The sequence below is a fragment of the Trematomus bernacchii genome, unplaced genomic scaffold, assembly GCF_902827165.1.
Source record: "Trematomus bernacchii unplaced genomic scaffold, fTreBer1.1, whole genome shotgun sequence".
NCBI lineage: Eukaryota > Metazoa > Chordata > Actinopteri > Perciformes > Nototheniidae > Trematomus > Trematomus bernacchii.
Window position 1 is genome coordinate 1,277,352 of NW_022987772.1, and position 26,463 is coordinate 1,303,814.

At 39.0% G+C, this 26,463-nt stretch overlaps 1 protein-coding gene across 2 annotated transcripts in view; it reads left to right on the top strand.

Moving 5' to 3' along the window:
- ntrk3b (neurotrophic tyrosine kinase, receptor, type 3b) overlaps positions 1 to 26,463 on the top strand; it is a 245,194-nt gene that overhangs the window by 46,283 nt on the left and 172,448 nt on the right. For both annotated transcript variants that reach the window (XM_034148840.1, XM_034148839.1), the window contains exon 3: positions 3,998 to 4,069. In XM_034148840.1, the coding sequence (XP_034004731.1) occupies positions 3,998 to 4,069 (72 nt within the window). The remainder of the gene's footprint in view (positions 1 to 3,997; positions 4,070 to 26,463) is intronic.

The window sequence follows — 26,463 nt, forward strand, 5'->3', positions numbered from 1 at the left end:
TAAAAGTCACCCAGTGCAACAGTGTGGCTCATTAATGTGTTGTTAATAGCTGTAGAAAAAGCACTGACAGAAAATACAGAAACATCATGTCCGATATAAATACATTTTTGATATATGGATTTCGATTTTTTTTTAATTTGAAAATCACATTTGATGTTTGATGTAATTACTACATTTTTTTAAATACATGTAGTTGTGGTTATTTTATGTTAAGAGTCAAATGTATTCTTTCAATTGGATCATAGACCATACCTTAAAAAATAAGCATTGTTTGCTTTGCAGGATAATAGAAGGGTTTGAACCCAAATGCAGCACACAGGAAATCAGGAACAGTTCCTAATTAAGTATCGTTTAAAAACTCAGCTGGCACAGAGCAAGGCTGGTAATGTGCACAGATGTATAAAAAGTCCAAGCAGTCATACTAATAAGGAACAGGCAGAGGGTCAGGGAACCAGTTGATAATTCCTCAAAATAGAAACACCAAACAGCCAGATAGAAAGATTGATATATATATTTGATTAATCCCAATTTGGGAAATTATTTTGTTACAGAAAGAGTGTGTTCAACATTAAAATACAAATACTTAAGTGGTAAAGAGAATTAACAATTAAAAATCAAATGAAAACGAGGAATAGTTTATCAAATATAAATGTTCTTAAAAAAGTCCAAAATACTATAGGGTAAGGTAGACAGAAATTTGGGAAATTATTTTGTTACAGGAAGAGTGAGTTCAACATTAAAATACTTAAAACTTGGAATAGAGAGTTAACAATGAAAATTAAAAATAGTATATCAATTATAAAATATTCTGGATAATTAAAACGTCTTTAAAAAGTCCAACATACTACAGGATAAGGTAGACAGAAACCAGGGAATCAGAGGTAGATAACAAAGTCAGAGACAAAAGGATTGGTGGGTTTACCGGGATTGAAGAAAGGAAGGGTCGGCAACAGGAAGTCAATCCTGAACAAAATGCTGGAGAGTCTTGTTTTTGAAGGGGAATAATGTGGAGTGAGAAAGCATGAGAGCCTTAAACACTGGCCTGATTGCAGATGAATGGCAGCTGGGAGCACAGGTGAGCTGATGCGGTGGGCGGGGCTTATCAGTGGAGGCAGGGCTTGTGGAAAAGAGGTGCTGCAGGTGAGGAGAGGAAGCAGAATGTGAAGAGATGCTAAACTTGGATTAGCATTCTGGTTTGCTAGCTACAGTAGAAGTGACTTCTTAGCATTTCGGACATCACTGAGAGTTGTGGGAATCGTTTGGGATTGAGTTTAGTGTGTTTACCACCTTTAGCACAGGTTTTAGTTAGTAGAACTATGAGTCTTTTTTATATCTGTGGTCAAAATGAAAAGGGACATCTCGACAGGAAGGCTCAGGCAGGGAGGTGATAATTAGCTTATCCAAGGTAAGACTTATAATGATAGGTTGTTAAATGTGTATTTCATCTTTCATATGGCAATCTCATCTCAATCAAGGGGTTGTAATGCTGATGATCAGAAAGTCAAATCTGTCATTTGAATTCATTTTGCTTTAGTAAGTCTCTGAAAAGTGGCTCTACTGTAGTTGTAGAAGCTTGTGCAGAACTGACCATAATTTCCAATAACCATTTCAGTACGGATAACTCACGTGCAAATCTCTAAATAAATATGCAGTATTTACTCTCATATAAAGTGTGAGATTACTGAGCTACAAAACTGATTAATTGGAGATTTAAAATAATCCCCCAAAATCTTTTTTCTGGTGAAAGACCCACATTTACCCCCTCAGAATATTAGCTTGCAAGGTGGCCAATCAGATTGAAAACATTTTGGCTGTATAGGACATTTGTGTTGGTGTGATCAAATCTATTGGAACTATTATCTGGGATTTGTTGCATTTTTTTAAATGTGTAGAATATAACCAGACTCATCCCAGGTGCATCATTGTGCTTAAATTCATGTTTTTATGAGGAAGTTTATCACCATTTCTGCATTGCATTTTTAATTTTCTCTTTTAATCATAATCAGAATGCTTTATTTATTTATATGTGACAGTTTAGAAATAATTGAGAAAAACAAAAGAACATGGATATAAACATAAGATGTTAAAGTACAATGTCCTATTAAAAGATATAATACATATATTTATTTAACTTGTATCTTGGTGATGTATTTCAAGGTAGCTCAAAAGTATCCTTTAATTAAAAATAAAATGAAGAAGTGATCCTAAAAATGTTGTTGAGTTGCTCGTCTTTGTGGCAGATTCACGTATTCACCCCCCTTCGAAAATGACAAATGGTTTCTTCCAAAAGTATTTGTTGTGCATCAATGCTGGAGGACATGATGTAGATTATCAATGTGTTGCCAAAGTGGTTGTTACTGCTCCTTTACTGTTTTGGTCGTATTTAAGACCTCACATTAAATGCAGCGAGCATCAAACCACTGCTAAAGGAGATTATTGTGTTCCATATAATAGTCATTACTGCCGTGAGGATAATAACCAAAGCTCATTTGTTGCTCCATTGTTGTGCTAATTCCTGTGGAGTGAAACAATAGTGAAGTTATTGTTGGTAATATGCTAAGAAAGCTTTCTGGGGACCACAGAAAGCCTCTGAAGGACCCCTGGAGGTCTCGGAGCCCCACTTTGGAGGCTTTCTGTGATGAAACACGCCCAAAAGATCCCAGTCAGAAAGCACAGAGGTGTGATCAGACTTCTGGAAGGTAATTGGCACCAACAGCTGGATATAATCAGCCTGCTGATGATGTCGATGACTTCTCTTAGACATCTGTGATTACACGATTAGAAGTCATTACCATTGAGGCCCAGGACAGAGTTCCTGAACTGGGTCGCTGGGAATTGCAAGAAGGATTTCCAAGGAGTCCCAACCAAAGTGAGGATTAGTTTAATTTCACACATATTTCCCCTCCATACAAGTTACCACAATGCGTCAGAATGCATGTGTTAATCAGAGGTTTCGCTCGCTCTACAAAGAAGTTCAAACATCTTTCATCACAGTGGTGTATATTGAATTTCTATTTCAGTGCCAGCTCTGCAGGGTGGAAATTGAGGTTCACATAATTGGAAAATACATGGAACTTGTTACAGTGGACTGCAGCAGCAGATAAAATATGTACATGTGTCTTGAAATTAACTTTTTTGGGGCAAAATAATCTGGTTTATTTGCAAAAAAACAGGGCAGGAGATTTTTGATATCTGGATCTCTTGACATAACATTTTTTTTTTATCGTATACATTTCCTTCTTAATTTCTATGTAGTTAGAATGAATTGATATGATGGGTCTTGTGTATTGTTTTAATAATGTCATACAGTGGTGCATATTAAATTGGACTAGTTAGAGTAGAGATGGACTGGTTACAGTGTGCTGCTGCAGAAGATACTAAAGGATGTAAAAGTGTCTCGAAATGCACTTTGAGACATTCATTTTGTGTGTTTAAAAGTAATTACTTGCAATTTCTAAAGAGATTTTGAATACCTGGATTTATATATTTTTTTATATTTTATTACTTTTTATTGTACTCAATATTTTCTTTAAATATATGTAGTGGTTTTAGATCATGAGTCATGCATATTTTTGTGATTTCACTTCCTCACAAATCTTTCATCATACATGGTTCATACGTATTAAATTGGAGAAGACATGGATTTGTTACACTGAAGGTTGAAAGATTTAAAATGCACTTTGAAACCTTAATTTTTTTGCATTTAAAAAACTGCTTTTATTCAAATGTCAAAACATTCTTACTGTTAAAAAGACAAATAAAGAAACAAAAGGTTAAAAACTATTTTGAAAAGCGTCTTAAAAACAAAACAGCGAAAAAACAAGAGATAAGAAGCAGAGTGCACATGCTGCGATGATAAAAAAGCAGAATAAGGGGACATAAAATATGGCCTTGATGCATGATGAGCATAACACGTGTGTGCCCACGCTCTGAAGAAAATAAATGCCTTTGTTCAGTTGCTTTCTTCACAGCTTCATCTGTACTTTTTCCATTTCAGAACTATCATGAATTGCAACCTGAAGACGATCCAGCCGCGAGCGTTCGCTCAGAACCCACACCTACGCTACATGTGAGTAAATATTCTATCTTTGACAGCCATGTTTGCCGAGCCCTCAAAAGATTTGTTATGATCTGTGACGCCTGACAGCTTGTAGCATATGGCTGCAGATGAGTTAGTGTTAAGCAGAAGATGATGCAGTTGATAGAGACTGGCTTCGGGGGAACTGTGGCTCTGCCATTACTGTCGCAATAGCCTGCACATCGTAAATGAGACATCCATTATTTGCCTCGGATAATTGGATTCCTATCGGCCCCGGTTCTTTGTGCTTGGTTAGAGCAACATGCCAAAGACGCAGTTCCATTTAGACCGCACTTCCCAAATGGACAATTTGTCCAGGAGGCCAGGCATCACAGAGCTGTGCAGAGAGCAAAGTAATTTATTTAACAAAGGCTGATGTGTCACCGTATGACAGGCTGTTATTCCTCAATTTTCTACGAGTAAACACGGTGAGGGACTCAGTCACAGTCCTTTACCTGAACACATTGCCATTTGCAATTTCCAGTTTGCTCTCTTTGCTGCTGCCGATCACTGCTGTTAGACCTGAGTATGTGCACTCTGTAGTGTGTGTGTGTGTGTGTGTCTGTGTATGTGGGAGGCAAGAAGGCAGGCTGTTGTCCATAATGTGGATGCTTAAGTTAAATCAGTATTTGACGTTTGAGAATACAAGATTGCTTTTGGTCTCTTTGGCGTGGGTGGGCGTGTGAACACTTTTGCAAAGTAATGTACCTTTTGCTCGAATCTTTATCTTGTCAGGTGATTGGTAGAGCTAATTAAGCTCATCAACATTTAATGGAAGTTATTTACCCCCCCCCTCTCTCTTCTCTTTAATTGTCTCTCCAGAAGATGGATTTACTAACACAAGACTTAAAAAACCAATAAATGATTTGAACCTTCTCACCTGTTACCTCCCTATCACTAAAAAAATAATTGCTGTGCAGCGATCGGGACTTAAAAAGCTTGAGATTGTATAAGAGATATACAAACATTAAGTGAGTGGGTCATGATGCTTTATCTACTTTGTTCTCACCTGTGAGGTTAGTGATTACATATCACAAGGCTTAGTTGAATACTCAATTCTGATTGGTCAATTGTGGGATACCAGATATTGTTAATACTTGCTAAGGGGGCTCAAAGAACTTTGTGCAGTTATATCAATCCAGAGAAAGAAGTCTGGTAAATGTAACATCAGCTGTGGACAACAAACGAACAAGAGAACAAACAAACAAACGAACAAACGAACAAGAGAAGGAAATAGTTCAAAAGACAGAGAGCTGGACGTAAGAGAAATCAACAGAAGAAGCCATACAGGAAGTAAATGTGCACTGTCCCTCTTCAAATAAACGATTAAATGAAAATGAAAATGAAAATAAACACTGAAGGGAACAGCAGAAGAAGACAGACAGGAAGTAAACACTAAAGGGAACAGCAGAAGAAGACAGACAGGAAGTAAACACTAAAGGGAACAGCAGAAGAAGACAGACAGGAAGTAAACACTAAAGGGAACAGCAGAAGAAGACAGACAGGAAGTAAACACTAAAGGGAACAGCAGAATAAGACAGACAGGAAGTAAACACTAAAGGGAACAGCAGAAGAAGACAGACAGGAAGTAAACACTAAAGGGAACAGCAGAAGAAGACAGACCGGAAGTAAACACTAAAGGGAACAGCAGAAGAAGACAGACAGGAAGTAAACACTAAAGGGAACAGCAGAAGAAGACAGACAGGAAGTAAACACTAAAGGGAACAGCAGAATAAGACAGACAGGAAGTAAACACTAAAGGGAACAGCAGAAGAAGACAGACAGGAAGTAAACACTAAAGGGAACAGCAGAAGAAGACAGACAGGAAGTAAACACTAAAGGGAACAGCAGAAGAAGACAGACAGGAAGTAAACACTAAAGGGAACAGCAGAAGAAGACAGACAGGAAGTAAACACTAAAGGGAACAGCAGAAGAAGACAGACCGGAAGTAAACACTAAAGGGAACAGCAGAAGAAGACAGACAGGAAGTAAACACTAAAGGGAACAGCAGAAGAAGACAGACAGGAAGTAAACACTAAAGGGAACAGCAGAATAAGACAGACAGGAAGTAAACACTAAAGGGAACAGCAGAAGAAGACAGACAGGAAGTAAACACTAAAGGGAACAGCAGAAGAAGAAAGACAGGAAGTAAACACTAAAGGGAACAGCAGAAGAAGACAGACAGGAAGTAAACACTAAAGGGAACAGCGTTTAAAGACTGGTTCATGGAAAATAAACTGTGAACGGACTTGGACAGTTGGAGAAAAACCTTGAGTAAGGCCATTTGTACGCAGTGGAACAAACTATTTTTCTTAACGGAAGCAATACGATCATTTGTAATTAAATACAATCATCTGTTATCAATATTTTGAGCCAGGTCATTGGTTTAGTTTGCACGTAACTGTGAAATAAGCTGGATAATGTGCAGCGAGGCGGTCATTAATGATCAGGATCCTGATGAGAAGCACAGAACTCCACATTCTCCCATCCATACATCACGTGTCATTTAGTAGACGCTTTTGTCCAAAGCAACTTACATGCACTTAAATTAAGTAATTTGGTGTCAAGTACCTCGCCAAAGGACACGTGACTTGTTGACTTGTTGACTCTAATTCCCCCCCCTGAGCCACACATTATAAAGCAAACAATTACAGCCAAAACTAAGTGTTAATTCAAGCTTTCTATCCTCTTTTTAAAGGTCTCTCACTATGTACAAATTCTCTTTAGATTCAGTCGAGAAAACCTGATAAATGCTGTTCTCCAAATAGAAAAGATAAATGAAGTTCACCCCCCCCAGACGGTCCGTGACAGGCTCGTTTTGTGGTCTCATTAATGCAGATGGACTGTTGCTAGGTGACTCGGAGGATGATGATGTCAAGGAAGATTAATTATTATGCCTAAGCTTAGCCTCAGAAGGCCGACCTCATTGATGTCTGTGTCAGTCGCTCCGCTTGCAATCAAACGCTCAACTGGTCGCTCTTTGTGAGGGGAAATGAAACGTCTCTGTGTGAGGCCCAAACATTCAATAACAGACGGATACAGTGAACCTCATGACTGCAATAACACCAACCACACATGTAGTGCACTTACTTTTCAATTAATTACATCGTATAACATTAGATACTCTTTATTGATCCCAAATTGGGAAATTGTTTTGTCACAGCAGCATGTTAACAAGGTATTGAAGGAAGAAATAAAACAGGAAATGTCTTCATAAACAGTAGAAATCTATATATCTAGAGGTGGAAGTATTCAGATATTTTACTTAAAGGGGACCTATCATGCAAAATGCACTTTTGTACGTCTTTTACACATGAATATGTGTCCCCGGTGTTCCAGGGAACTCACCAAGTGTCAGAAAACACAACCCTCTCTATTTTCCTCCATACCCAAATCTCTAAAAAAGGGGCTGCAACGGATCTGATAAAAACTGATCCAGATTTGAACACTGTCCTGACGTCAGGACGGTGGCGCTACGGCTATTGGGCCAACTCCACCAATCAGGAGGAGACAGCCACGGCCATTGCCGTTCGAAAGCGCTGGAGACGCTGTGGTACATATGCCAGGCCTGTAGATGGTGCTGTTCTCACTGAATCTGCCCAGAGCTAGAAAATGTCAAATTGAGCGAAATGAGGCATGGCTAAAATGCATGATCTGTTTGGTATTTTGAAAAAAAAAAAGTATAAATATGCCTTATATAGGTATGGTCCTACACTATATTATTCAAATATAGCATGATAGGTCCACTTTAAGTTAAAGTAGCGAAACTAATACTCTATTACAAATAAATCCTGCATTCAAAATATACATAAACAGACTTAAGTTTCAGGTTTAATATATATTGAATTACTGGATTATGATGATGGATGCATTAATGTGTTCATCACAGCTGGTAAATGTGGAGCTTTTTTAAATTAGTGCTGGATATTTTAACCTATGATTATATGTCAATCTTTATTAATTGGTTTATTCATATTTTGTCATCTTTATGAGTAGAAAAGTAGCATAAACTGAAAATACTCATTACTTCATAATGTTCCAAAACTGTATATGTATGTAGAGTATCTATATAATACAACTTATAAAATATACAGAATAATCAATCAATCAATGTTTATTAATATAGCCCAATATCACAAATGTTACATTTGTCTCAGTGGACTTCACAGTTTGTACAGAATATCAGTATGCAATACGACACCCTCTGTCCTTAGACCCTCACATCGTACAAGGAAAAACTTCCAGAGAAAAACCCCACAGTTTAAAGGGGAACATGGGAGAGACCTCAGGGAGAGCAACAGAGGAGGGATCCCTCTCCCAGGACGGACAGACGTGCAATGGATGCCGTGTGTAAAGTGAAGAGATAATACATTTTACAGCGTAGGTAGACCAAATGTTTGGAAATGCATGCGTCTATAATAAGAAGATGAATCCAGGAGGATGTCAACAATCCTGTGGGAGCCATCTATACTATAGGAAGTAGTATGATAAGAGTCAGGCAGGACCGCAGAGACAGGTTCAGCCACGACTCGAAGTCCAGGACTCAGATCCAGAACTCAGGATAGAGGATCCAGGACACAGGATCCAGGACTCAGGATTAAGGATCCAGGACTCCGGATCCAGGAGTCAGGATGCAGGATCCAGGACACATGATTCAGGATCCAGGACACAGGACCGCAGCAACAGGATCAGCCACGACTCAGGATCCCGGCGTAGATAGACACCAAAAAGAAATGTGGGGGAAGCTGGGTTATTCGGAACATGAGAGTACGCAGGTACAGACAGACAGAAGGAAGAAGTAAGGTGTCCCCCGACAGTCTAAGCCTATAGCAGCAAAACTAACGTGTCTACGTACATGCACTCCCTTAGGATAGGTTGAGGGAAAGGGGTAAGAAGTAAGGAACAGAGGTGGAGAGGCACAACGTGTCTACGTACATTCACTCCCTTAGGATAGGGTGAGGGATAAGGGGTAGCAAGTAAGACATACGGAACAGAGGTGGAGAGGCACAACGTGTCTACGTACATTCACTCCCTTAGGATAGGGTGAGGGAAAAGGGTAGGTATAGTAAGAATACACATAAATAGACCAATTCTAATGCTAAAAAACATATAAACAAAAGATATTTTAACATTATACAGGTGTGCAAAGCAGATGTCGTTTTTCAAAATTAAAACATGTAGTAATGTAGAGTATGAGAAAGGTAATTTTAGGAGACCAGGCTGGTATGTAGAGTACAGACATACCTACTTGATGATTGTCAGATGATATGTTAGCATCTGTCATGTTTAGGCGGCGGTGTGAAGAGCTATGATCATATTTGATGATATAAATCAGCTTCCACTCCAACAAAGGAAATATCAGCTGCTTTGGAGATCGTGACGACTGCAAACAGTGTTAATAGTCCGTAACGCGCATGATTCCCTGATTACTCAAACATTAGTGCTCCTCTGTTCAAGCTCAAGCTAATGGGACATCTGCGCTGTCTGTGAAGCTGTCAGGTCATCTGAACTCCAGAAACAAAAACAATTAAAGCTTTTACATTAATTATTCACACGCAGAATGATGTGTAAAACACAATAAGACACTGACAGTCAGCCCAACAGATGTCACGATGAACAAACAGTAGTACGGTGAAGCTAACAATCTGAAAACACCTGCGTGGTTCATGAACTCGGCTATATTTAATATTCTTTTTTGTACCCTTATTTGTTTTCCAAACGGCTCTTGTCAAAGCATCACCGCAGCAATTATGAAGTGACCTCTGTGGGCGCACTTTACTTTATTAGAGCCCAAAATAAAGCTAATTACAGTATCCTGAGGGAGCGCTTTGTTGTGATCAGCAGGATGTTGGTGCATGGGGAGTTTTGCAGTCAATATGTTCAATAATCCTGCTGATGTGTCCTTGAACAAGACTCTGAGATGCTAATTTTCAAGATGAGAGCATCAGCTCAATGACTTAAAGGTAAATATACATTGTGCAAGTCGAAGCAAAGCTCTCTGAAGCGTTTAATCTGTGTAACAGACACTCATGGCACAAATATTTGAGCAGCACTTTGAATTAATGTGCGTGCAAGAGGCATACAGGAAATCAACATACTGTTATATTTACTGATGCTTTTCTGCTGAGGGATGTACTGTTGGTGTTACAAGCTGAGATACAAAGACCACAGATACTACAAACAGCCAGGAACAAGAGTTAGAAAGTGGAGTTTTTTTGTATTTGTCCAATTTTTTGTCACACTCCAAATTTAGAGGGAAATGGAAACTTTTGGGGTCGAGCTAAAGTTATGTCAAATAACATAAAATCCATTTTACTGATGGGAGAATAGAAACAAGGTTGGAAATGCAAGTCTTTCTTATTGGTTAGAAATGTGGCGTCAGTAAACAAGGAGAACAACAAGCGCTAAAGGAACAACAATCCCTCCAGTTAATCTTGAATAACTTTATAGACCATTCAATTTTTGTCTAAGTTCTCTTTTGCTCAGATGTCAAGCTAAGAGTAAGTCCTCTCCACTCATGCTAAATAATAATAATAACTTTATTTATACAGCACTTTTTAAAGCAACGTCACAAATTGCTTTACATGGATAAAGAACAGGCCATTCAGGCGGCAACAAAGCATGCGGTCAAAATTACCCAAACCCATCCAATAAAATATATGGATATATGGATGTCGAGTAAAACAGAGTGGTGTCATCATTACATAAAAGCTTAAATAAAAAGGTGAGTTTTAAAAGGGATTTTAAGATGTTACTGTTGAACTGTATTTTACCTGCGTTTATCTCAAACAATGGCCCATTGTTGTTGTTTTTTCTGCGATATTCAGAATAGGTCATGTTATGTTCACAATGCAGTAGAACTTCACTAGTGTTCACTCTGCTAATTTCGGTCATCGCTAAAGGACTAAAACTGACTTAATGTTAATGTATAGAGCAGTTCAAATTACTAAAACATTAGCTTATTTTCTCTTTTTTGCCAAGAAAAAAAAAAAGGGATCATCAGCACCCTTGTGTGTATGCTAAGTGAACGTAAAGACTGAACCAAAGGGAAACACAAAACATACATCACGCCCAGAAACTGTATTTCCTGAAGTTTTACAGAAAAACAAGATCAGAATGAGTGCAAAAAATTAAATGATGGATTATTTTATGACGCGTGGCATTTTGTTGGCAAGTGGTCTTGGTATAAGTAGTACAAAACTCTCAAGTGTATACATTCAGTTCACGTCGGGTTATTTTATACCTTGCATAAAGATATATAATAAAATCGTATATTTAAGTAAAACCCTTTTTGAAGTGTTAATACAGTTTCTTCCTTAGTTAATATTCCAGTCGTATATATACAGTATTTCCTACAGCTGTTCTCTTAAGGCTCTGAATTGATTACGTTTTTTCTCCCGGAGCTTGCTTTGTCAAAGTCGAGAAATATCTTCAAACTCTAGAAAAAGTCTATTATCCGTCTCTATAGGGTGAGGAAAAAGCCAAACTTCTTCTTAGTCAGGCAATTTAAAAACAATTCTGTAGGGTGTCTGTCTTTGAATAGACGACTCATCAAGCAAACATATTTCCATGTTTGTCTCAGCGGCGCCAGTGACTCGGCAGCAAATCCCTTCTCAACAATTGTTGTGGCTGGAGAAACTGATAAAGCCGCCGCGAACCTCTTAAGTACCGTGCGGGGACATTATAGGAACAATCAGTGATGTTTTGCACGCTCTTTTCAGAAAGTGACCACACTCAGCATCCACAGAAACAGAAATGACTGCTGAGATGCCAAGCTGTCTTGTCTGAATTTTATTTCATGCGTGTCCAACCTCTGCTCCCTCGACTACGACCAATATGTGACATCAAACTTTGTTCAGTTTCCTCTGCACATTTGTTAAAGAACATACAGCTACCAGACATCAAGGAACAATGTTTCCCTCGGTAGTTCTGCTTCCTCATTTCACACCACAAACAAATACAATAAACAGCACTGCTTTCTAGAAATAGCTCTTTGTTATCTGCAGACTTCAGCATCATGGGAACAGGGCGGTTAAAGAGGAGTACACTCGTTTTCCCGTGTTATCGTTTCTACTTTCTGTTATTACATTCAACGAAAGAACACTAGAATACTGTTTGTGGATGCTATGGATACTTTCTAATGAGATATTTTGAGTTCATAGAGAACCAATAGAATGATTCAGGATAGAGAACCGCAGTGACGCGTCCTAAAACCCGGAAGTAAACTTCTTCCGTTTCCTTCGACAAAAATGCAATGCAATTTCTCCATAGGATTTTGGAAAATAGCTTGAAATAAGGTCTATGGATGGGTAGACATGTGGAGATTATCCGACTAAACAAAACGTGATCCGTCTCTTCAATGTGTCTCAACCACAGACCTTACTGTATTTCAAGCTATTTTCCAAAATCCTATGGAGAAATTGCATTGCATTTTTGTCGAAGGAACCGGAAGAAGTTTACTTCCGGGTTTTAGGACGCGTCACTGCGGTTCTCTATTGAGTCTAAAGTTAGCTTTTTTACCACTTCCCGTTAACTCGCCTTGAAGTCAATGGGTTTTTGAATGGCTTTTTGGTTAGATGACTCAAAACAAAACCTTAAGATATTAAAACATTTTGTTCTGCAAAATAAAATATGGCATTAAATGACCCACTTGTGATCATATGAGTATATATGTCCACTCCTATGATCAACGTTTTACCGTGATATATTTTTTCAAGAGTTATCACTTTACTTTTTGCATTATTATTTACATTTTTATTCTATTTTATCTTTATTTTTTACTTTGTGGGAATCCTGTTTTTCGCCTGAATTTCCCCACGGAGATAAATAAAGTTCCATCTTAACTTGTCTTATCTTAAAACAAGTGGTAGCTAACTGGTGATCGAACTTGAAGTCATGCTACTGTGGTGTGGTTGGTTTAGACTCAACGTGAGATTGTATTTGTCCTTCAAAATCCATAAAGAGTTCATTTGTGAAGAGCTGAAAATGTCTAAGTAACATAAATGGAAAATGCCTAGGCCAGGTGAGGTGTTTAGACACGCATAATTATCTTATTTTAGTTATAATTGAGAAGGTGTAAGATCTCATTACCGTGGTAGTTTGTCATTTTTTGATTAAAAGTTATAGTTGTGTTTTCCCACCCTCCATTAAGTGGGCTTTAGCTTTCATGACATGACAGGAAAATAAAGCCCATGCTACTAACTCACAATGCTGCTCATTAGAACATGATCTAGACATTAACAAATGGCTTTTAGTCACTTAACAAATACATATTTATTACTGTTGACTTAGATAATTCTGTTAAATGATCGGCTTGCTTCACAGAAATCAGTTAACAACCAGACACGCTGTTGTATTTAATTATACAGTAACAGAGAATAGTGATAAATCTCACATTTTATACAACCCTTTCAAGTGTCCTGTAATAGTCGGAATGCTTCTTCCGATATTAAGTATCTTGAGATCCAATGTCACTTTCATTGTGTCATGAATTGAATCTTTCAGTAGCGTCTTATATGAGCTTACTCCAACATGCTGAGTGTGATGGGGAGATAAAAAAGACAAAAGGGCATGTACAATCTCTTCAGATAATAGTAATTGTATGAAAGCATTAATCTAATTAAATGTTCTTTGAGATTATACACACACACACTCATACACACACACCTACGTCATGCACTCCATGGCAATAATCACGGTGGAGGAAATCATCTCGTGTATTGCGACGATGGAAATGTATTTTGCAGGATTTAATTGTGTTGTCTCAGCTTTGAAATGGGACTGGACTAGGTTAGCTTCATTATGATTAAATCATTATTGTTTATTGCTCATTGTGCCCGCTCCATTTCGGTCTCTCCGCGCTCGTTACAGTCTGAGTTTGGAGATGACCTTGTTTTGCTCGGTCAGGCAGGCAGAGGAGGCGTGACTTTTGACAAATGGCCGTATGATGCAGGACTGTGCAGCAGCTCTTTGAAATGCAGCTCTTTCCCCGAGGCTTTAGGTGAGGACATGCATCCACAAACCATTTCCTGGGGGAATTGTATTTGTACTTGACCATTGACCCTTAAAATAGCCCTAATTCACTTTTCTGAGATTTCTGAGTGGTGCAGAAATAAGTCTAACCCCAAAATGAGTCTGCATTTTAGCACTTCCTGTTTGTTTGTATGGAAGACGATGGTTTATGTTGATGTGTTTTTGGTTGTTAGCCTGAAATAAGGTCTGTGGTTAACACAAGCTAAAGAGATTTTTAATCTACGACATAAAACACGTCAGTTAATACTCCACTGTAGACCTTAAAAATGGCGGTTGCTATCAAGTTTGTAAATGATACCAGTTAATGCATCATCACGCCCCACATTAGGCGCCTTTAGCTTAGCGGTGGTGACGTGAAGTCATGTGACCGTGCTGTAGTTCCTTTATAGCCCAACATTAGCCGCCTTTAGCTTAGCGGTGGTGACGGGAAGTCATGTCATTACTTCAAAAATCATAAAGTGGTGTTATGTAGAGATTATACTGCTGTGGCACACAGAAGGATTTTAAAAGCAATGTATTTCTATTGGTAGTATGTTTCGTGCCTGCACCACGTCTTTTTGTCCGGTCGGGTCTTGGAATACCAGAAGCTGTGTGTTTTTCCTTCTAATTTGTTATCATTTACATTGCTTTTAAAATCGTTCTGTGTGACACGAAAAAAATGGCGAAATCGTGTTGGTGAACACGAATCAATAGATTCATTTTCTGACTATAACAAGAAATGCCGTGAGACTGTGTTGGTATTTTTGCCTTTTGGACGGAGCAGGCTTGCTGCTTTCCCCATTTCTAGTCTTTTTGTTAAAATAACTGTCTGCTACATATGTAGCATACCAAGATGAAAGTAGTATCAATCGTTTCATCTAATGCAAGACCATGCAAGAAAGAAAATAAGCATATTACACCCAAAAAATGACTTTTGTGCGAGATGAGACAAGGTGACTTGTACCTATCATTTAAAGTCGATAGCGGACGGCTAGCGAGGAGAAACAATCACTTCCTGTTCGGCTGATTCCTTTGATCCGTCCATGTGTGAATTTCCAGTGTTCTTGATCTGCTACTATGACATTCATTTCACACACACATTTATCTTGCACTCAAAGTACCAGGTGGAAATGAAGTCAATCAACAAAGGCGCCACTACAAGGTCTTGGATTTCCAACTAACGACCGCCGGGTCCAGCCTTTTGTTTGATGCTGGAGTCGTGGTTTTTTCCCCGCCTGTGTCAAATTAAAGGTCAGCGTCTGGGTGGTGAGGCAACCCTTCCTTTATTTCAGCGCAGCCGAGGGAAAGGCCCAATAAATCTGGAGGGAGCGTTGTCACCGGGGAGCGGAAAGGTCAGTCCCCACGGGGAGAAGGAAGTGGAGACTCTCTCTCTCATTAAATCGTCCCGGCCACGTGTTTTATCTTGTTTTTTTTTCTCCTAAATGTCACTTTCATACTCGGGTCAGCTAGCTTGAGACCACCTTTAATTAGAAGTCTGATTATTCTCTGTTTACCTTGTCAGAGCTTTTAATCTCTCTGCTTTTTCTTCTGCAATCCATCGAAATAGACTTTCTTTTCTTCCTCCCCCTCGATGTCTTTTTGATAGTTACCTCCTCAGGTAGCCGTTTCACTTCAGACTGTGGCTGATGTGAGATGAAACAGTTATCCAGGTGACTCCTGAAGTCTCTGTACTGTTGAGCCTGGCAGTCCTCCCGCACATAAAAATAGAGCTATGATCTTGAAGGTGCAAATGAATGTTAAACCCTGATACACTGTCTGTGTCAAGCATCTCACACTCACATTCAGGCAGTTAGCTAACACTCCATCCAAGAGAAAGCAGGGAAGATTCACCGTAGAGCTGGAGGTCATTTTCACTAAACAAAGTGCTGCCTGCACTCATTCTCTATTAAAGGAACTGAAATTGAGATATTTTCGAGTCCTGATGCTATCCTGACTTGTGAAGACAGGTCAATTGTCAAGTGTGTTATAAATGACTCCTTTTATTTGGTCTCAAAGGCAATAAATCCATCTAAAAAGCTGTTACTAACACCATGACCCTTCACTGTTGTTGACAAGGTGGCAATAGTCCTGCTCCTAGAAAAGTGAACAGTTGCCATTTTGAAGATTTGCCATTTTTAAAACTAGGACAAACTGGTACAAATGTGTGAAGAAGTAATGAGACATATGTTTCTGCAACTTACGCAATGCGTCTCTAGAGATGCACAGTTGTTCTGATGAGCTACAACCTGCTGTGTTTCCTTTTACTTGGTCTAAAAGGCAATACATCTATCTAAAAAACTATTCTTAGAAAAGTGAACTGTAGTTATTTGGGAAATGTGTCGTTTTGAAACCCTGGCAAACTGGTGAAATTTGTGAGGAAGTAATGATACAGATTTCCCTGTAACTTACAACCTGCTACATTTGACTTGGTCGCAAAGGCAAGAAATCAATCCTAAACATGTTTTATATAAGACCATGACCATTCACAGTTGTACAGTAAACTAGACAAAGTAGCAACAGTCTTGTTCCTTTTTGTTAAAATAACTGTCTGCTCCATATCTAGCATACAGAGACGAAAGTAGTATCAATCTTTTCATCTAACGCATGCCAATGCAAGAAAGAAAATAAGCATATTTCACCCAGAAAATGCCTTTTGTGCGTGATGAGACAAGGTGACTTGTACCTAACACTTAAAGTCAATAGCGGAAACAATCACTTCCTGTTCGGCTGATTCCTTTGATCCGTCCATGTGTGGATTTCATATAACACCATGACCATTCACACTTGTACAGTAAACTAGACAAGGTAGCAATAGTCCAGTTCCTAGAAACTGTTACCATTCTAGAGATTTGCTATTTTGAAACCCATGCAAACTATAGAGACATTTGGGACGACTTAATGTGAAGGATTTTCCTGTAACATCCAATCCGCTATAATTCGTTTTTGTTGATCTCAAAGGCAAGAAATATAACAAACAGTTCATTACTCCATGACTCTCACTGGTGTTGATAAGGTGTCAAAAGTCCTGTACCTAGGAAACTTGGACTGTAGTCGTTGTGGAAATTTGCCGTTTTGAAACCAATACAAACTGGTGAAATCTTTATGAGACAGATGTTCTTTTAACCTACAACCTGCTATGATTCCTTATGCATGATCCAAAAGCCAAGACATTGGTCTTTAAAAAATGTTACTAACATCATGACCCTTCACTTTTGTCTACAAGGTGGCAATTGTCCTGTTCCTATAAAAGTGAACAATTCTGTAGATTTGCTATTTTGAAACCTGGCGAAATCTGTAGGAAAGTAATGAGACAGATTTCCCTTGGAACTACAATAGGCTATAATAGATTTTACTTGGTATCAAAGGCAAGAAATTATTTTAAAAAACTCAGATAACACCATATGCCTTTACCTTTGTTAACTAGACAAAATGGCAATAGCCCTGTCCCTAACAAAAAGTTACCATTACCATTTTGGACATTTGCCATTGTGAAACCTAGACAAAATGCAACAATTCTTGAAAAAAAATATGTTGTCTAAGCTTCTGGGCAGAGTTTATTTAACAGCGTATATGAAGCAGGGTGCTGTCAGGAAACAGCATCCATGCTAAGCTAATCCTTTCTGTACAAAATACATTCTCTGGTAAAAAAGAAAAATAAAACATCTTCAGATCTGCACCTGCCATTACTGGAGCTGTCTCAATCTGTCACCGGGGATCTTTGAGAGTTGATTTTCATTTACAATGTATGAGTGTGGTTGTGAACAAAGCCGCAGCGTGTCAGTTCGTGATGAAACACCTTTTGGGTTATACATGTAGAGCTTTAAAGCCACATCTAAGTTTCATTTTTAGCAGTTTAAAGCTGTGAACTCTTTTTTTATCCATATCACACATTAACTTGTCTGTGAAAACAAAATCTATCAATGTGATTCATTGAAACCATTAAAGTAAATGCTAGGGAACGGGAGACGTATCTATTTCTCCCAAGAGGAAAATCTTTGTTTGGGTTTCTGAAATGATAGCAATACAGATTATATTAAACAGTGATTCAGCCAATAGTCCTCTTCCAATATTTGCATTGAAAGCAAACACACTAACTACGGGACTTTATGATGGAAGATCATCTGATTTTAGCATGATTTCAACATCTAAGCTACTAATAAATCCATTTTCTGATTGTGCAATCTGTTCAGGAAGCAGTCCTATAAAACTCCTTTATGAGGCCATATGTAACTATTTATGCAAATGTGTCTAAACAAGAGTGTTTTCCCAGATAGGTGAGAGGCTTGGATCTGTCTCTTCGTAACAACATTAAATTCATTACAAATGTACATTTATTCATACGTTAGAATCATTACAGTGTCTACTGTGTTTTTTCTCAACATTAAGTCCATTTGCAGTTTATTAATGCTTTAATCGTTCCTTTGCAAGCTCTTTGTTACACCAATCAAATCAAAGATATAACGCGAGTAAGCGTACGTACTGTAAGTCACCAGAATTTACTGTAGTTTCCATACATGCTTTATTTTTCTCATACTGCCTGTACTGCAGCATCGCTTTTCACCCTCTGTTTGAAACCAGAGCCAAGTCTGTTGTGATTGGTCAACCACCTTTAGATATCCCGTCTCATTTTAGCCTCTGCGGACCATTTACATGCACAAAAACACAATAATGTCACGTAAAAAAAAGCTTTAAATCTCCAAATGGATGACAGGACTGATGTATGAGGGAAGTGTGCAGTTGTATTCTAAAAAGGTCACAGTAACTGAAATTAGTTCTAGTGCCAACATTAGTGCACAAATCTAAGGTTAAGTATTCTGGTCTGTTTGCTTTCGTTATGAGATGTAACCAAGAGAAGAGATGTGAGCTTGTTTGGAAGCAGCAGAGATTTATATTATTTAGCGTTGCAGTGGAGGAGGACTTCCTCCTACACACAGGCTGCAACCCTTTGGAGACCCACACTGTTGAATCCAGCGAGGCTTCATTTACGTCAGATAATAAGTATAGTATGCATTATTAAGCGCAGCGGGAGCATGTTACAGGCGAAGGATGAACATAGTTGCATTGCAGTATCTGCCCTCGAATCAACAGAGATCACCCTCCTGCCCACTCTGCTCTGTGTGGTTGTGTTCCTGCTTTTCCGAGTGTGTTAAATTGAACATTAGATTTTGCAGTAGACAGCCCCCGCCATTTCAAAGAGAAAAAACCTCCCCACCCACAATGCACCACATGAGATCACTCTTCAGTGAGGTAAACGGGCCATTGAACATGCTGCCAGCCACTGTGTTGCTACACTGGCTGAACCACAGTGGTGTTTGATCATGCAGATTGCTTCGTTCTCCACAATTTTCTTTGGAGTGGGGGTAATGGATTTTTCCAATATTGAAGAAAGTGACTTTTTTATGAAAAAAACAAAAACCTGCAGTGAAAAACACATTAGTGGTGGCAGTGGCACTGGGCATAAAGCGAGGCTTATTTCCCAAATGGGGAAGTTTGGTGGAGCAAACAAGCAGTAATAATTGAATCAGCGTTTTCATACATGTATACCGAGTTCAAATGTACATCCCATCGTCATGCTTTGGTGCGTGAATGGCTAATCTCTCTGTAAACACAAACACACAGGCTGCCACCCTCTGATCGTAGTTTCTTGGAGCAGAGAGACGCTCCGCTGCTCAGACTATCTGCCAGAGGTGGGAAGTAGTGGAGTAAAAATACAGTACTTCGTTACTGTACTTAAAGGTCTCCTATCATGCAAAATGCACTTTGTGATGTCTTTTACATAAATATGTGTCCCCTGTGTGTCAGGGAACTCACAAAGTGTCAGCAAATAAAACCCTCTCTCTTTTCCTCCGTACCCAAATCTCTAAAAACGGGGGAATAACAGAGCTGATCCAGATTTGCTGCCGATATGACGCATATCGGAAATGCAGACCCACGGCAGAAACAATACCCGACTGTTTTGGACGTAATATGGTCTTTGTTTACATTAGCAAGCATCGCTAACACTCAGAGCTAACCTGTACTGGAGAGAGCATGTGTAAAGCAGGAAATAAAAAAAGAAACTCACCTTGTGGTAAACCCGCAAGAGAAAAAGCATTTGAGCTCCATCCAACATCATATACATGTTATTTTTATATATCTGAGATCCATAATATATGCCTAAAAACAGCATAATAGGAGACCTTTAAGTACATTTTTCTGGTATCAGTACTTTACTCCACTACTTATTTTTTTACTTTTACTTCTTACATTATTAACACAAATACCTGAACTTTCTACTTCTTACATTTTCCAAACAGACTGGTTCCTTTAGTTTGAATGTGTGTTTGGTGGCGTGATCATTATTACTTAGAGTCATTGCGTGCCTATTGATTTGAACACGATCCGTGTATCCATCATTTCCTGGTCTTCTCTAAAGAAGAGGGACCAATGAAAACGTTGTCATGTTGCCGTTGTTCAGCATGGAAACATTCATTAGCTAACAATGACATTATTGTTCTATTAATATAAAGGGAGGTCAGGTACTCTTTAAAACAGCTGCTAGTTATGGGTACTACTTAAGTACATTTTGAAGCCCATACTTCTTTACTTTTACTTTGGTAAAAGTAGAAGTACTGACTAAACTTCTTTACTAAAGTATTTTTAAACACGAGTATCTGTACTTCTACTTGAGTAAAGGATGTGTGTACTTTTGACCACTGCGACCCTCGCTGGTGGTGAATGGGAAGCATCGGTCCGTGCTGCAGTGAGTAAATATATCTGTAGAATGAGCTCTGGAGCCAGAAGAGATTGTTCAGAGCTTAGATAGAATGATGCTGAGGGAGAGCGTCTCTGAGTACAACATGCTGCCATGTGGCTCCTTCTGTCAGGAAGACTTCAGAGACCTGCCAAAGGATGATTGATTGCACAGCCTTTCTTCCTGTGTCCTGCTAGTTTAGACATTGTCACCATTTACTCTTAGACTATAGGCAGTTAACATTGTCACCGTTAAGGCACTCATTTTGGGAAAAACGTTTTTGAAGCGTTTATACTTTGGCCTTTTGGACGTAGCCATCTTGTTTTGAATATGTACACAATTAACTTTCAAGAACTGAAGCCAACCAGGGCTGCAATCACATTTTCATGAACAAAATGCAATATGGACTAGTGCAATACTTAAATATCAGGAAGCACAATATTTGTTAAAGGCTAAATATGTGTTAAAATATAGTTTTTTAATCAAGTTTTGTGGAGCTGCAGAGTTATCCTGGCCTGCTAATTATATTCTACAGACATAACAGGCTAACTTGTTTGACACCATGATCATTTTAATAGATTTTTCAAATGTTTGCAAAAATGAACTTCACTTCAGTTTCGTCATTCATATCATATTTGCATATCTGCCAAATGTTGTTATTTTTTCCAAATCATGCATTTTTTCTTCCAACCTGACAATCACAAGACAACGGCATAAAGCATACACTGATGTATCATCCTGTACTAGATGAACATTATAATTCAGTAAAGATGACTCAACAATATAAATTCAGCCATCACATTCATTGTCAAATATTAACTGAGGTTAATAATCAAGTGAGAAGACATCTCATTGTCACATAGACTTCTATACAACTAGAATACTTTTTGCAACCAGTGGAGTCGCCCCCTGCTGGCCATCAACAAATATGCAAATTTGAGGTACTTTGCATTAGTTTCACACAGAGGCTTTCTGAGTTCACAGTGTTCCTGTTGCAGTGTTTTGGGGTTGTGTTTCCCTGCAGGACTTATCAGGATTTAGCAAGCACATATTTTTTTTGCCAACTTAAGATAAAGGAAATTGACTGATAACAGATTTGTATTCTTAAATACACAACAATAAATAAAATGCTCTCCCAGCTCACACAATCTGATCGTACGCCGCCTGCTCCTCAAGTTAATGAATGGGTGTTAAATAAAGACATTTATTTATCTCAGAAGTTGTTTAACCGAGCACTAGATAAATATGTTTTCATCGCGACACAAGTGAAAGTATGCCGAACGGAGAACTCCAACGATAAGAACATTTCACTCTGTTAAAAAGTGACCAAAGGATGTCAATGTAAAAGTTTGGGTTTCCCCATCTTATTTTGTAGATTCGGCCATCAGTTCTATTAGTTATTATAAAACTATTCGCACCAAAGTGATCAAGGAGTTGCCAAAAAGAGCTAAACGTTTTTGGACAAAAAGGTAAAAGGGACCCCATTATTCTTTTGGGGGTGTTCCCTTTCCTGCAGTGTGTTCTATAGAGCAGTGCATATAAATGGTCTACTTCTGTAACATAGTGACACCATGTGACACTTGTGCTTCTATTAGCTAGTGCTCCAACACGTTGTACGTGATAGGCTAAGGGGCGGGACATCTCTAAGCGGTTGACCAATCACAACAGAGCCGGCCAGCTAACCAATCAGAGCAGACTGGGCTCTGGTTTCAGACAGAGGGGGAAAAGAGGTGCTGCAGCACAGGCAGTATGAGAAAAATAAAGAGCTTTTTTAACATTAAAGCATGGAGACATGTAGCAGTAGAGACACTACATACACATATGGACTTGGAGATGAGCATAATAGTCGAGTGATTTTCTGGTAATCATTTCACCCTTTCCCTTATTGTCTCTTCCAAAAAGGTTTTGCTAACCAAACCAATGATGACTACTCCCCAATCTCAGTCAACACAAATAATGTGCCAATTAAGAAATTATAGCAAAGCCCTAGACAGCCTTACCAATTTTCCATCAGAACATGTACATAATCCTTGTTTCACAAGATTAAAAGTTATTCATATCATTATCTCGAAATAAAAAATGTTGTTTTCCTGAGATATCGGCCTACAGTAGCATTTCCTTTATGGAACATTGTCATCTAAAATTAATTATGTCACCATCTAAGAAGTTTGCTTATCCCGAGAATAGTATCCAGTTATCTCTTGAAAACGAGTTTTGTTGGCAACCTAAGATTACATTATTATTATTATTTGTGTGTGTGTGTGTGTGTGTGTGTGTGTGTGTGTGTGTGTGTGTGTGTGTGTGTGTGTGTGTGTGTGTGTGTGTGTGTGTGTGTGTGTGTGTGTGTGTGTGTGTTGTGTGTGTGTTGTGTGTGTGGTGTGTGTGTGTGTGTGTGTGTGTGTGGGTGTGTGTGTGTGTGTGTGTGTGTGTGTGTGTGTGTGTGTGTGTGTGTGTGTGTGTGTGTGTGTGTGTGTGTGTGTGTGTGTGTGTGTGTGTGTGTGCTTCATTACTTTCCTTGCTTCACTCAGTCAGCGTCCCAGCAAATTAATGTTTGAATGATGCATGGTTATGTAATGCTCCGGCCTTTCAGAGCCATGCATCACAATGCATTATCAATGATTATCATACATTTTATAGTAAAGCATTACTCATAAAAGAGCACTGTCCTCTGCTGTGACTCTGCAGCTGTTAGTAAACCCTGCACATGTTTCTTCCAGTTGGTGAAGATGTTGCTCCATTTGCGTGTGTTTTTGCAAATTTGTGTGTCTATATTTGCATTGGTTTTGAAAGTGAAGCGGATATCTCTGGTGGTTTTGGTCGTTGTAGAGCGTCTGCTACGTGCATAAGTGCTTCCCAATGCGAAGTATGGCACAATGTCAGCCGTTAACACACTATTGCACAACTTAAACTACCTACCACCATACAGGTACATGGACACAAAATCCAACTTTGATTTAAGATCTCAGAGTCAGTGAGAGGAAATCACAGACAGAGAATCGGGCTCAAACTGAGGCGGAAAATTGGAAGATAAAGAAGATGGACAGAAAGAGACATTCAGAAATAGAGAACTGCAAGACATCGGCTGCAGTAGATAATGATGGGGAGAAAGAGCAGGAGACAGATAAATTAGCCATGAAAGTGCCGCTAAGGGAGAAGGAGGCGTTCACTTCGAGAGGCAGAGAGTATCCGGCCATCTCTGCATCCATTATCACAGCGTCAGACGGAGCCTAATGCTTTATGACGGCTGCGCTGGTCCTCAGACGGAAAGCCACAGGAATAATGTCTTCAGTTAATCTGCAGTTCAGGACGTTCAGTCTCCAGAGACGCCGTGTGACCGGATCGATCGCCCTGAAACACCGAGCTCCCTCAAGTTCAAACCTCCCAGCGAACAGTTCTCAGCATCCCAACGTCTCTTCTGATCTCCCAAAACCAAATGATTGTACAGAGCGGCTAAAAATAGTCCCTTTCATCTCGGTGAGGGATGGGTTTGAGGCGGTGTGAAGGGGCTGAATGACCATGACTGACTACTTTACTATTCTCAGTATAGTGTTAACCAAACCTCCAAAAATAATGGCCAACTTAGAACATATAAATATGACAGCCTTACTTCTAACATTTGGTTCTACCAATGTTCCCATCAGAACAAGTACATAATCCTCGTTTCCCAAGATCAAAAGTTATTCGTATCATTATCTCGATATAACAAATGTTGTTTTCCTGAAATATCGGCCAGTATTTCCTTTATGAAACATTGTCAAATTAATTATGTCATTATTTAAGAAGTGTTCTCATCGCGAGAATGTTATTGGGTTAGGGTTAGGGTTAGGTTAGGGTTATTGTTATTTTGAGATAAGAACATTAATACATTGTGATCTCTAGCTGTAAGTATGGCAGTGGATTATTTTGTGAGTACTTTTTTCACCTCCTTGCCGTCCTTAATCACTTAAGGCAACCTAAAACTAAATTCACCTGAAACACTGAGCTCCCTGAAGTTCAAACCTCCCAGCGAACAGTTCTCAGCATCCCGACATCTCTTCTGATCTCCACAACCAAATGATTGTACATTTTTCTCTACCTGCGCTGACAGAGCGGCTAAAAATAGTTTCCCTTTCATCTCGTGAGGGATGGGTTTGAGGCTCCGTCCTATTGGTCGAGACGCTGAGAGCTTTCAGGTCGAGGAGCAGGGGTCAATCAGCAGCTCCTCTCAGTGTGAACTCACAGTGTTTCTGTCAGAGAGGGAGACTAAAAGCCAGAGGAGGGTCTCTGATTCCTGGGGCAACACTCCTCCTCCTCTTCCTGCTCCTCTTCCTCTTCCTCCTCACATCACTCTCCACTCACTCCCAACCCTTGAACTGACAGACAGTTGTCTTGGAGTCTGACATTCGGTGTAAACAGCGCTGAGCTCCTCGACACAGGAGCTGTCAATCAAAGACACTGGCGAGGAACCCTCCGATGTGTTTGGACAAGAGGATTTCAGCCGCGCAGATTGATATCTACTGAGGGGGGGATCGGGGTCTTTTCTCCTCAGGCCTCTGGCAGTAAGGCTTGGGGAGTAACGGATTACATGTAACACGATAATCAGGATACAAAAAACTGTATTTCCTTTACATTTTCAGGGCAATATAACATCCGTATTTTAAATTAGCTCCACTTGCACTTCAGTCAAATGAAGCATGAATCTGATTACTGATGCATTTAAAAAAAAAAAAACTACCAGTATAGGGTTAGGACTTATAGACGTCTCATTGTCTGATTCAGTTTTTAAACAAATCAAACTCTGCGACGAGCAGGATGAGGAGAAACAGATTACATTTAACAGGATTATGTAATCAGGATATAAAAAGGTAACTATTCCCTCACAGTTAGATAAGAAAGACGTAATCAGATGTACCTTTCTAAACATTGAGGATTGATAGCAGGATTACAATGTTCACTTTCTTTGGTTCATTTGTTCTGTTTTTAATTCAGCAGGTGAACCTATATGTTCATAAAATAGTGTGTGTGAGCTTAACTGTGTGTATAAAGCTAAAACGTCTAATACACACAATTAGCTCAGATTCTATTTCTGCTTTTTTAGATTTTCTTCTTTTCTAAGGTCACATTCAAATCAATTCAAATCAAATCAAAATGTATTATAGCCCCAAATCACAAAGCATCACAGGGCTATACAAAGCAAACACAAAACAAATACAAATATCATAGCACAAACATTTATAAAAACATTACGAACAACAACATAAGTAGTGTCATTTGATAAAAGCATGTGTATGTAAAACCAGACCAAAGTGATGCTAATGAAGATGGAAACTAAGTGAAAAGGAAGACGGATGCAAAGAGATGTGTTTTGAGTTGGAAGGAATCAACAGAATTAGCTTCTTGGATCAATGTTTCTGATCCGAGAAGCTAATTCTGTTGGACACATGGACAATACATTTTCTTACAGGTAACTCATTGTAAGGAAATACATTTTTTTAAGTAACCCTCCCAGCCCTGGTGGCATCGGGCTGATTTCCCCCCGACAGAGACAGATAGTGGAGACTTTGATAATGTGGAAAAGGAAATAAGTTTTACCCTCTGTGTCTCCAGCAGACTGATAAGAGACTGTTTCTGTCTCTGCACTTTCACACAATCAGAGATTAAA